Source organism: Oncorhynchus tshawytscha, linkage group LG14 (genome assembly GCF_018296145.1).
Source record: "Oncorhynchus tshawytscha isolate Ot180627B linkage group LG14, Otsh_v2.0, whole genome shotgun sequence".
Taxonomy (NCBI): Eukaryota; Metazoa; Chordata; class Actinopteri; order Salmoniformes; family Salmonidae; genus Oncorhynchus; species Oncorhynchus tshawytscha.
The window spans coordinates 32,108,529-32,120,771 of NC_056442.1; the positions used below are offsets into that span (position 1 = coordinate 32,108,529).

At 48.0% G+C, this 12,243-nt stretch overlaps 1 protein-coding gene across 1 annotated transcript; it reads left to right on the top strand.

Moving 5' to 3' along the window:
* Positions 1-12: 12 nt before the first annotated feature.
* scarf1 (scavenger receptor class F, member 1) lies at positions 13-11,123 on the top strand. Its single transcript, XM_024445009.2, has 13 exons — positions 13-1,497; positions 1,721-1,782; positions 1,902-2,003; positions 4,534-4,801; positions 4,981-5,244; positions 5,465-5,683; positions 5,850-5,978; positions 6,209-6,315; positions 6,480-6,588; positions 6,666-6,790; positions 9,070-9,207; positions 9,343-9,532; positions 9,728-11,123. The coding sequence occupies exons 1-13, from the start codon at positions 1,397-1,399 to the stop codon at positions 10,800-10,802; spliced, it is 2,889 nt and encodes a 962-aa protein (XP_024300777.1). The 5' UTR covers positions 13-1,396; the 3' UTR covers positions 10,803-11,123.
* Positions 11,124-12,243: the final 1,120 nt, after the last annotated feature.

Sequence of the window (12,243 nt, forward strand, 5' to 3'; positions counted from 1 at the left end):
TTGTTGCCATGCCTTGTGTTTGCTGTAATTCTAATTCTCTGTCATGGACATGGTGTGAGTTATAGGGAACGTTTTGCAGTGAAGTACACTGTGTGTTGATTCTGACCCTGAATGTATTGCCTCATAGTAACAGTCATTTATTGATTAGACTTTATATTCTTAACCATCATCTCATCTCACATATTTGATAGAGTCTTATTATGAGTTCAATCATGTCTTCCCCAGAACCATGAATTGGGTATTGGGGTTGATTGTTATGTATGTGTCTGCCAAGTGTGTGTGTGTGTGTGTGGTGTGTGTGTGCCTGTCTGTCCTGTGCGTGTGCCTGCCTGTCTGTCTGTGTGTGTTCACTGGGGCACCAGCACCTGTACGTTGGTTACTGTACATACAGAGGAAGTGTGTGTTTCCTTGAAAGGAAATGGTGTGTGTGCTCTCACGCTCCTTCCATCTCACCATGTCGTTAAACACACACACACACACACACACAACAATGGCTGCCGCTGCCCCCTACCATGTCTTATCGGTACTCAGACCTCTCAGACTCCGATGTAGTTTTCTGACATTCTAAATTAATGCTGCTGGTGATAGTGTGGAATGACGTATTTTCCTGCAACACTGTATGTACATTTCATTTTTGTAAGCATGACTGTTTTTAAATGGAGAAGCTTTTGTGCTACAAAAACTAAAATATCTGACATTCAATCTGAAGTGTGTATTGTGGGAGAATGAGAGTTGGACTGTCAACATACATCAATTTGCCAAGAGAACATCCCACTTCTGATCTTTTTTTACCAGTTTTTTGTGTGTGTATGTGTATGTTTGTGAGCTGTAGGAAGTTATTGTGTGGAAGACAGAAGTACAGTACACAAATAAACTTGCAAAACACACTGCTCACCTCTTCCCAGAATCTCTCAGTATGTGGTGATGTCTTTAAAAAGCCTTACTGAGGCAGATTGAATGGGAGGAAGTGGTTCTAACTTCCCCAGGAAAGAGGGAGAGGAAACATACGGGTTTGGACAGCTCAGTCAGGCATTACTGGGCCTACAACTACAAGACTAATGATTGACGAGAGCTAGGCTGGGCAGAAAGACGGAGAGAAAAAAAAGAGAGACTGACTTCCAAGACCACAGAGCTGGGCTGGGGAAAAAGACAGGTAAAGAGAGAGAGTGACTTGGGAGAAAGACAGGGAGAGAGAGAAAGAATCGAGAAAGAGAGGAGAGTGCTTTCGATTTCCATTGTCCTCTTCTGGACTTGGGAAGAGAATAGTGAGAGAAAGAGGAGAAAAGGAGAAAGTGATTTTTCCGGGATAGGATTCTGGTTTTGGGACAGGGACAGGCGTGATTTGGACGGTCTGAGACCTTTTGTGGGCTGGTACGGACCTGGTTGTGGGGTGGACATGGGCCTGTTTCTGACGGGTCTAGGATTACTGCTCTGCTGTGCCCTCTCCTCCCCTCAGAGACTGGCTCCCTCAGAGAGAAATGTCTGCCAGGACCTCAGGTGATGATTACATTCCACTCTCACACCTTATATTTCTCTCTCGCTTTCATTTTCTGCCTTTTTCCATCAAGCAGTATATTCTTATTTTATGAAACATTCTCAGAAACTTAATCATTGTAATCTTCCATTATTTCATGAAAAAAACAGTCAAAAGAAATGTGACCCATAAGGAAACTTCCTACTATGCTTTATGGTATGTATTTTGTTTACCCTTCTCAAACAGGGATCCCTCCACTCTTGTCTGTTGTACTGGATGGAGGCAACAGGGAGAGGAGTGTACTATACGTGAGTACCAGTAGACAGTCAATTGTGTAGAACCATCCAGGGCACACAAGAACAGGTTTTTCATCTTGTTTAGGTACTATTGTATAATTCAGCACTGTGTCTGTTGTTTATGACTCCAGCTGTGTGTGATGGCGAGCGGGCCTGCCAGCAGGATGAGGTGTGTGTATACCCGGGCGTCTGTCGCTGTCGCCCTGGCTACTATGGAGCCCACTGCAAGACACGTAAGTCAAACCAACTCTGACGTTTAAGTTACATAGGCTATGTCATTAAGAAATATATTTTTAACACAACAAGAGTTAATATAGTAACTTTGGAAGCACTTTACATTGCAGGAATAAAAGGGCAAGAACATTGTAATTAAGTGCAAACTACTGAAGTATTCCAGCCTGTCTCCCTCTTTGGGCTGCCCTCCAGAGTACTACTGAAGTATTACAGCCTGTCTCCCTCTTTGGGCTGCCCTCCAGAGTACTACTGAAGTATTACAACCTGTCTCCCTCTTTGGGCTGCCCTCCAGAGTACTACTGAAGTATTACAACCTGTCTCCCTCTTTGGGCTGCCCTCCAGAGTACTACTGAAGTATTACAGCCTGTCTCCCTCTTTGGGCTGCCCTCCAGAGTACTACTGAAGTATTACAACCTGTCTCCCTCTTTGGGCTGCCCTCCAGAGTACTACTGAAGTATTACAGCCTGTCTCCCTCTTTGGGCTGCCCTCCAGAGTACTACTGAAGTATTACAGCCTGTCTCCCTCTTTGGGCTGCCCTCCAGAGTACTACTGAAGTATTACAGCCTGTCTCCCTCTTTGGGCTGCCCTCCAGAGTACTACTGAAGTATTACAGCCTGTCTCCCTCTTTGGGCTGCCCTCCAGAGTACTACTGAAGTATTACAGCCTGTCTCCCTCTTTGGGCTGCCCTCCAGAGTACTACTGAAGTATTACAGCCTGTCTCCCTCTTTGGGCTGCCCTCCAGAGTACTACTGAAGTATTACAACCTGTCTCCCTCTTTGGGCTGCCCTCCAGAGTACTACTGAAGTATTACAGCCTGTCTCCCTCTTTGGGCTGCCCTCCAGAGTACTACTGAAGTATTACAACCTGTCTCCCTCTTTGGGCTGCCCTCCAGAGTACTACTGAAGTATTCCAGCCTGTCTCCCTCTTTGGGCTGCCCTCCAGAGTACTACTGAAGTATTCCAGCCTGTCTCCCTCTTTGGGCTGCCCTCCAGAGTACTACTGAAGTATTACAGCCTGTCTCCCTCTTTGGGCTGCCCTCCAGAGTACTACTGAAGTATTACAACCTGTCTCCCTCTTTGGGCTGCCCTCCAGAGTACTACTGAAGTATTACAGCCTGTCTCCCTCTTTGGGCTGCCCTCCAGAGTACTACTGAAGTATTACAACCTGTCTCCCTCTTTGGGCTACCCTCCAGAGTACTACTGAAGTATTACAGCCTGTCTCCCTCTTTGGGCTGCCCTCCAGAGTACTACTGAAGTATTACAGCCTGTCTCCCTCTTTGGGCTGCCCTCCAGAGTACTACTGAAGTATTACAACCTGTCTCCCTCTTTGGGCTGCCCTCCAGAGTACTACTGAAGTATTCCAGCCTGTCTCCCTCTTTGGGCTGCCCTCCAGAGTACTACTGAAGTATTACAACCTGTCTCCCTCTTTGGGCTGCCCTCCAGAGTACTACTGAAGTATTACAGCCTGTCTCCCTCTTTGGGCTGCCCTCCAGAGTACTACTGAAGTATTACAACCTGTCTCCCTCTTTGGGCTGCCCTCCAGAGTACTACTGAAGTATTACAGCCTGTCTCCCTCTTTGGGCTGCCCTCCAGAGTACTACTGAAGTATTACAGCCTGTCTCCCTCTTTGGGCTGCCCTCCAGAGTACTACTGAAGTATTACAACCTGTGTCCCTCTTTGGGCTGCCCTCCAGAGTACTACTGAAGTATTCCAGCCTGTCTCCCTCTTTGGGCTGCCCTCCAGAGTACTACTGAAGTATTACAACCTGTCTCCTCTTTGGGCTGCCCTCCAGAGTACTACTGAAGTATTCCAGCCTGTCTCCCTCTTTGGGCTGCCCTCCAGAGTACTACTGAAGTATTCCAGCCTGTCTCCCTCTTTGGGCTGCCCTCCAGAGTACTACTGAAGTATTACAGCCTGTCTCCCTCTTTGGGCTGCCCTCCAGAGTACTACTGAAGTATTACAGCCTGTCTCCCTCTTTGGGCTGCCCTCCAGAGTACTACTGAAGTATTCCAGCCTGTCTCCCTCTTTGGGCTGCCCTCCAGAGTACTACTGAAGTATTACAGCCTGTCTCCCTCTTTGGGCTGCCCTCCAGAGTACTACTGAAGTATTACAACCTGTCTCCCTCTTTGGGCTGCCCTCCAGAGTACTACTGAAGTATTACAGCCTGTCTCCCTCTTTGGGCTGCCCTCCAGAGTACTACTGAAGTATTACAACCTGTCTCCCTCTTTGGGCTGCCCTCCAGAGTACTACTGAAGTATTACAGCCTGTCTCCCTCTTTGGGCTGCCCTCCAGAGTACTACTGAAGTATTACAGCCTGTCTCCCTCTTTGGGCTGCCCTCCAGAGTACTACTGAAGTATTACAACCTGTCTCCCTCTTTGGGCTGCCCTCCAGAGTACTACTGAAGTATTACAGCCTGTCTCCCTCTTTGGGCTGCCCTCCAGAGTACTACTGAAGTATTACAACCTGTCTCCCTCTTTGGGCTGCCCTCCAGAGTACTACTGAAGTATTACAACCTGTCTCCCTCTTCAGGCTGCCCTCCAGAGTTCTGGGCACCGGACTGCCGTGAGATGTGCAAGTGCCACCCTCACGGGCGCTGTGACCTGATCACGGGCGAGTGCACATGCCTCCCCAACCGCTGGGGGCCACTCTGCCAGAACGCCTGCAGATGTGGCCGCCACGGGCACTGTCACCCTGTGCACGGCAACTGCACCTGCGACGAGGGCTGGTGGACACCCACCTGTACCAAGCAGTGCCAGTGCTACCCAGGCACCTCCACCTGCGACCCACTGACTGGCAGGTGAGAGAGAATTAGTTTATTTACAGTGGGAGGCATTAGTTAGCTTAGAGATGAACTTCTTGATGCAATTTAGCCTGCAATTTACAAATTAAAAGGGCGATGTCACACACCATATTTTTCAACACAATTGCTAAAACACAATAGAAATATATGTTTTCTTAAAAAATGTTGGTTGGCAGGTGTCAGTGTGCCTCAGGGTACTGGGGTCAGAAGTGCAGCCTTCGCTGTAGCTGCTACAAATCGTCATGCCAACAGAAGACGGGGGCGTGCGAGTGCCAGAACGAGTGGTGGGGTCCGTCGTGTGATCGCCGCTGTAACTGTGACCTGAAGCACAGCGAGTGTCATGCCGTCAGCGGGGAGTGTTTATGTCAGCCTGGGTACAAGGGAGCCGTCTGTAATGAGCCGTGTGGACCTGGGGAGTATGGCAGCGGGTGTACACTGAGGTAAGCCAGTGTATATGGATATTGCAGTGGTGCTTTGGATTACATGATTGGGATGGTACTGCCTTGTCATTGTGCTGTTGATCAATATGGATGAATGATGGTTCGGGAGACTTCTGAGCACTTTATGTAGGTTTGTACCTGTGTCTATCCTGAAATGGCTACAGTATGTATTCAGTTGGACTGTTCCATGGATGTCTCTCTCTCCTTCTCTCCTGTGTAGCTGTGGCCACTGTAAACGAGGCCAGTCGTGCTCTGTGGTTGACGGTGTCTGTACGGCCTGTGAGCCTGGGTGGAACGGCACACGCTGTGACCGGCCGTGCAAGCGGGGTTACTATGGAAACGACTGCCATGAGGCCTGCCCACGCTGCAGGAACGGTGAACCATGCAACCCCAGGACGGGGGCGTGTTCACGATGTGATCCAGGATGGACCGGACCCAGGTGTGTGTGTGTTTGATGACTAACTACCAGTGAAATGTATCTGAGACCTTTTACAGTAATTCCCAGACATGACAGTGTCAATGATACCGAAGAGGTTCAGCGTTTTCTTCAATTGCTGACCGTTTTGTTGTCCGTCTGTTACCTGGGCCACTCTGTTTGTCTGCAGATGTGACAAGCCATGCTTTAACAGAACATTCGGGGACGCCTGCCGCTTCCTGTGCAGCCCCTGTTTCCATGGCCACTGTGATCACGTGACAGGAAGTTGTGTCTGTGGGCCCGGGTTCCAGGGACAGAGGTGAGAGTATGGAGAAAGCAGACAGGTTCTGTTCGAATACTCTTAAAATGCATCTTTCCTTTCTCCCTTCCTTGAAGTAATCACTGATGTGAACAATGGTTCAAATAAATATGTTTCTCCAATCCAATACTGTCTGATTTAGACATCTTGCTGTTTGTGTATCTCAATGTCACGTTAGGTGATTGTGTATCTGGCTGTCACTAACAGGTTTCTCTCTGTTGTGTCCCCAGTTGTAACATCACCTGTCCAGACCAGCTGTATGGCTTTAACTGTTCCTCTGTCTGTGACTGTGGAGAGGGCACCGCCTGTCACCCAGAAACGGGGGCGTGTCCATACAGTATGCACTCCTCCTATTGGATACAGCTCCAGTTGGTTATTAATGTGTAGTTACTGATAAGTAAAAGTAGATGGGTCTATGGATTCAAATATTTTTTCCCCTCAAGAAGGAATATGTGAGGTTGAATCACATTTGTTTATGTGTGGGTGTGTGTGTGGTGTCAGGTGGTCACAGGGCTCTGATCGCTGGTCTCCTGGTCCCTCTGATCTTGGTGCTGCTGGGTCTGGTCTGCTGCTGCTGCTGCTGTGGAGGACCTACTGACGGCAAAGACAGGTGTGTGTGTGTGTGTGTGTATGATTCTGATGGCAAAGGCATGTGTGTGTTCCTCTGACCTTGCTCTGGTCCTACAGGGTAGCAGTGGGTGACGGTGGTACCTCTGTCCGTATGAAGTATCATGTGTATAACGTCCTGGCCAACGTGAGCTCTGCTGTACCCTGTATCTCTGTCTGGTCCTCTGGGCTACCCAGAGTCACAGGTCAGTCCAATATCACACTAGATATCATATGTCTGTATGTACGGTACCATTCAAAGTTTGGACACACCTACTCATTCAAGGGTGTTTCTTCATTTGTACTATTTTCTACGTTGTAGACAAAGACATCAAAACTATGAAATAACATATGGAATCATGTACTAACCAAAAAAGTGTTATACATTTTACATTTGAAATTCTTAAAAGTAGCCACCCTTTGCCGTGATGACAGCTATGCACACTCTTGGCATTCTCTCAACCAGCTTCATGAGGTAATCACCTGGAATGCATTTCAATTAACAGGTGTGCCTTGTTAAAAGTTAATTTTATTTTCTTCTTAATGCGTTTGAGGCAATCAGTTGTGTTGTGACAAGGTAGGGGTGGTATACAGAAGATAGCCCTATTTTGTAAAAGATCAAGTCCATATTATGGCAAGAACAGCTCAAATAAGCAAAGAGAAATGACATTCCGTCATTACCTTAAGACATTAAGGTCAGTCAATCCAGAAAATGTATTCAAGAGCGGTCACAAAAACCAAGTGCTATGATGAAACTGGCTCTCATGAGGACTGCCACAGAAAAGGAAGACACAGAGTTACCTCTGCTGCAGAGGATACGTTTATTAGAGTTACCAGCCTCAGAAATTGCAGTCCAAATAAATGCTTCACAGAGTTCAAGTAACAGACACATCTCAACATCAGCTGTTCAGAGGAGACTGTGTGAATCAGGCCTTCATGATTGAAATGCTGCAAAGAAACTAAAGGACACCAATAAGAAGAGACTTGCTTGGGCCAAGAAACAACAGCAATGGACATTAGACCAGTGGAAATCTGGTTCCAACCGCTGTGTCTTTGTGAGATGCAGAGTAGGTGAACAGATGATCTCCGCATGTGTTGTTCCCACCGGTCCTTTGCTGGTGACACTGTCAGTGATTTATTTAGAATTCAAGGCACACTTAACCAGCATGGCTACAACAGCATTCTGCAGCGATACGCCATCCCATCTGTTTTGTGCTTGATAGTGGTGCTATCATTTGTTTTTCAACAGGACAATGACCCAACACACCTCCAGGCTGTGTACGGGCTATTTGATCAAGAAGGATGCATCAGATGACCTGGCCTCCACAATCACCCGACCTCAACCCAATGGTTTGGGATGAGTTGGACCGCACATTGAAGGAAAAGCAGCCAACAAGTGCTCAGCATATGTGGGAAAGCTTTCGAGACTGTTGGAAAAGCATTCCAGGTGAAGCTGGTTGAAAGAATGCCAAGAGTGTGCAAAGCTGTCATCAAGGCAAAGGGTGGCTACTGTGAACGGATCAGCTTGTCCAAAACACCCTAACACAGGCGGGAGGTAAAACATGAACAGACCAGAGGCAGTGGTTGTGATTCATTTTCTTGTGATTGTTTACTAAACAGGTTCTTTCGCCCAACAAAATAATTTCAGTACAGGGTAACGTCCAACGCTGTCACCAGCGTAACAAAACAAATAAACAGAAACTAAACAATTGACCAAAAGGCCATGGCCAAAAGGGGAATGCAAAACAACAAATGGCTACACCTGTCTTTAGACTATCATCTACACAGCATAGTTACCGGAGGAACGCTTCTCTCTACCTAAAGCCTGCCTTGGTTAACAGAGAGACAAGGTGCCCCAGTAAACAAAGCTTTCTCTTCTACACAGCATAGTTACTGGAGGAACGCTTCTCTCTACCTAAAGCCTGCCTTGGTTAACAGAGAGACAAGGGGCCCCAGTAAACAAAGCTTTCTCTGAGGTAGGAAAATCTGACATCCCCACAGGTTTCTCCTCCCAATCCTCCCCCAGCTCCTCTCCTGGCACACCTATATAGAGGAAGACACAAAGCAATTAGTGGGCCCAGGTGTGTACTAATTGGCTTTACACTGAGTACCTATCCCCTGTGAAGGGTGCTGTCGTGTCGTCTTCCTCCGGCTGGTCACTGAACTCTCACACTACTTTGAAGAATCTAAAATATAGTTGTTTAACACTGTTTTTGGTTACTACATGATTCCATATGTGTTATTTCATAGTTGAATGTCTTCACTATTATTCTACAATTTAGAAAATAGTAAAAAAATAAAGAAAAACCCTTAAATGAGTAGGTGTGTCCAAACTTTTGACTGGTACTGTATGTAAGGAAGAAACTCCAGTACTTGTTGGATGCTCTCAAGGTTTTTCTCCGTGCACTTGGAAACATGAGAGGTGTGCATGCTATACTTATTACAATATTATGGCAATAATAATAATAAGCACTTCTCTCTCCAGTGTCCCACCACGACCCTGAGCTGACATTCAACCACAGTTTCATAGAGCCTCCCTCCTCAGGCTGGGTGACGGACGGATCCTCCTTCGACAGTGATGAGGAGACCGGAGAGGCTCTCTACTGTGTCCCCCCCAGAGAAGGTAATCAGTGTGTGTGTGTGTGTGTGTGTGTGTGTGTGTGTGTGTGTGTGTGTGTGTTCAACCCTTTGTGCTTTGTTGACTCCCTATTTTCTCTCTCTCCTTGTCCCTCCCTTTACCCAACTCTTCCTCCCTCAGACATCCCTGCAGTGGCGGGCGGTGAGTTCCAGGAGTTCCAGCATGAGATGAGTTCTAAGTGTAACATGTTCCCCGACCCCTCTGCCTTCAGCGTTAGTGCAGAAGACATGTCCCTCCCCTTTGGCATCCCCCGCACCTCGAGCAACGCCAAGTCCAAACGCCCCTCCGTCTCCTTTGCCGAAGGCACCAGGTAACACCAGGTCGCAGTCATCATGATGAGGACATTGGACGCTACACACACCACGTGACACTTCAATTCCCTTTTTAACTTGTCTCTGCAAAGTTATAGTTATCTTAATTGTCTTGTGATTGTTTTTAATGTTGAGAGTTTGTCAAATTAATTTCTTCTTGGGGATTAATAAAGTTCAATCTCACCTCATCCCAGGTTCAGCCCCAAGGAGCGCCGAGGCTCTGTCCAGGACCTGACTCCCGGGGCCCCCCGCACCAAACCTAAGTCCCCCTGGGGGGTCCTGATGCTGTCAGCCCTCCAGGCCCATGGAGGGAAGGCCTCAGAGGGGGAAGAGACGGAGACAGGTGAGGGGGGTGTGGATGGATGTGGAGGTGGGACTGGACCATTGGAAGAACCAGGATCCAGTGGTGAAGCAGGGGACCCCGATGTGGACAGGTACACGGCCACCCCGTCCCAAGCCATGTCTACCCTGCAGGTGCCTGGAGCATTGGTAGGAAGAAGACGCACCATATCCAACGCTGCTGTTAACAGAAAGGGTGGGCAAACACCAGGGTCCACATCCAATGGCCAGCAGGCAGAGATCGATAAAGGGATGGACAAGGTGACCACAGTGTACGTGACAGTGGGTAAGGCGGGGGTGGGGAGGCCCCTGTCTAAACTAGAGCTCCCCAGCTCGGAGGGCCCGGTACAGGCCATGCTACGCAGGCTAGGCAGCCTCCAGAGACATAAAGACCAGGAGGGGGGAACTAGGTCCAAGGGTAAGATCCCGGGGGCGGAGGGGATCACCAAGCCACCCAGGAGGAAGCTAGGGGCCAGGGCCAGTGTGTGGGAGCAGGGGGGTCACCCACCCTTGGGGGTGGAGGGTCCTGTAGGGGAAGGCGTACCTATGAGGAAACCCAGTAGGAGGAAACAGCACGCCCACCACAGCTCGCCTGCTGTCATGGGAAACACTGACGATGGCACTAACACTCACCCCCCACCAGAGGGTGCCAATGCCACCATTATGCCTACGAGGCCCCTGTCCTCCATTTTGAAAAGTGTGCCAGAGGTCGCTGGGTTAGAAGTCATGGGTGAAAGGTCAGCGGTGAGGGGAGAGAATGGTGACCCTGCGATGCAGACTGAGACTGACAGTGGATATCTAACAGTCGGGCCAGCTGGAGTTGTAACCAATGCTGTTAGTCTGAGTGAAGTCATCGCCAATGACGGAGTGGTGGCCAGTGTGGACGATGGAGCTAACCTATATGAGAATGTGATGATTATGCATTCCTAACTTCAGATGCGAATGACTGTGCTGCTCTATCTCCTCTCACAATCGAGTATGTAGTTTGACTACTAATGAATGAGGAATTTGGAAACTAGCTTAATGTACTGAAGTTAACAGTTGAGTCTGACATTAACTAACTTTACAATATTGAGTATACCATTTTATGAATTACAATATGTACATGATGGTTCTGTACAATATGTACTGTATGTATGTATATCATACAACAATAGGATAATGTTGAAATCGCCTTACCAAATAGTAATCGACACTGTAACTGCCATGTGTGAAACAACTATACAAATTAAAACAAAAAAATGCATGCTCCGATCTGTGCACTTTGTTCACTTTGGCTTGTCTGTCATCACTAGGCTAAGCTGCTAACGTTAGCCATTAAGCTAACAAAGTTTGTCCCAGATGAGTTTTGCAATGGAGCCTCTTTGTCTGGAGAAATAAATGAATGGTTCCATCGCTGTAGGAGCTGTATCTACTACCCTTGGTTTTGAGACAAACCGGATCACTTGGAGTTCCAATGCCACAATTGTTTGCTTGTCGAGGATTATAGGCTTGAGGTGGCTTCCTTGTACACGCAGGTCGCCTGCCTACGTAAGAACCTGGGGAAAAGGCAGAGTGGAATGTTTACCATTTATACGCCGGTGCTGCACTGCGTTCGTCCATGTTGGATGCATCTCTGTGTGGTCATTTGTCGTTATCCGACTGGCCGGAGTCGAAGGAGCACAGCAAGAGGAGCATGGCAATCAACGATGGTCGCATGTCATGAGCTGTGGAAGCCGAAGACAGCGGCCTCCCGAAAATGCAATCTACACTCCCTACGAGAGGCCCGGAGCAGATACAAACAACAAATTGTTTCGCCGCCCTAGAGCCTGATCTTCCTGCACCTTCGTCGCTGGGGGTAACTGCGTCTACGATTTCGAAGTCGACTTTCGGCAACCTTCCGTCCCTGCTCTGGATTAAGTGGGACCTCTTCATCTGTCAGAGGCGTGCATGCCTGTGAAGCGTGGGAGTGGGCGTATTTCCTCGTCCTTCTCATCAGCCATGATTTGGGCAGCTCCATGGTAAGAACTGTTCCTGGTGCAAAAATAATGTCCTATTCCAGAGCTCGAGTAAATGACATTACTAAACTGCTCCCTAATGTACTACATCAGGACATGGAAATCGACTCTATCGTAGGTAATGGGGGTGTTAATGACATTATGAAGGGCAGCTCTGATCAGTTGAAACTGGATTTTGAAGCGCTGATTGACTCTCTGCTAGACACAAATAAACGACCCATCATATCTGGTCCAGTGCCCTCTCTGAATCGTGGCATTGAACGCTTTAGCAGGATTCTTTCTCTTCACAACTGGTTACGTGATTATTGCAAGCCAATGGGTGTAACTTTTGTTGACAATTTCGATACCTTTTGGAAACAAAAGGAGGATGGGAT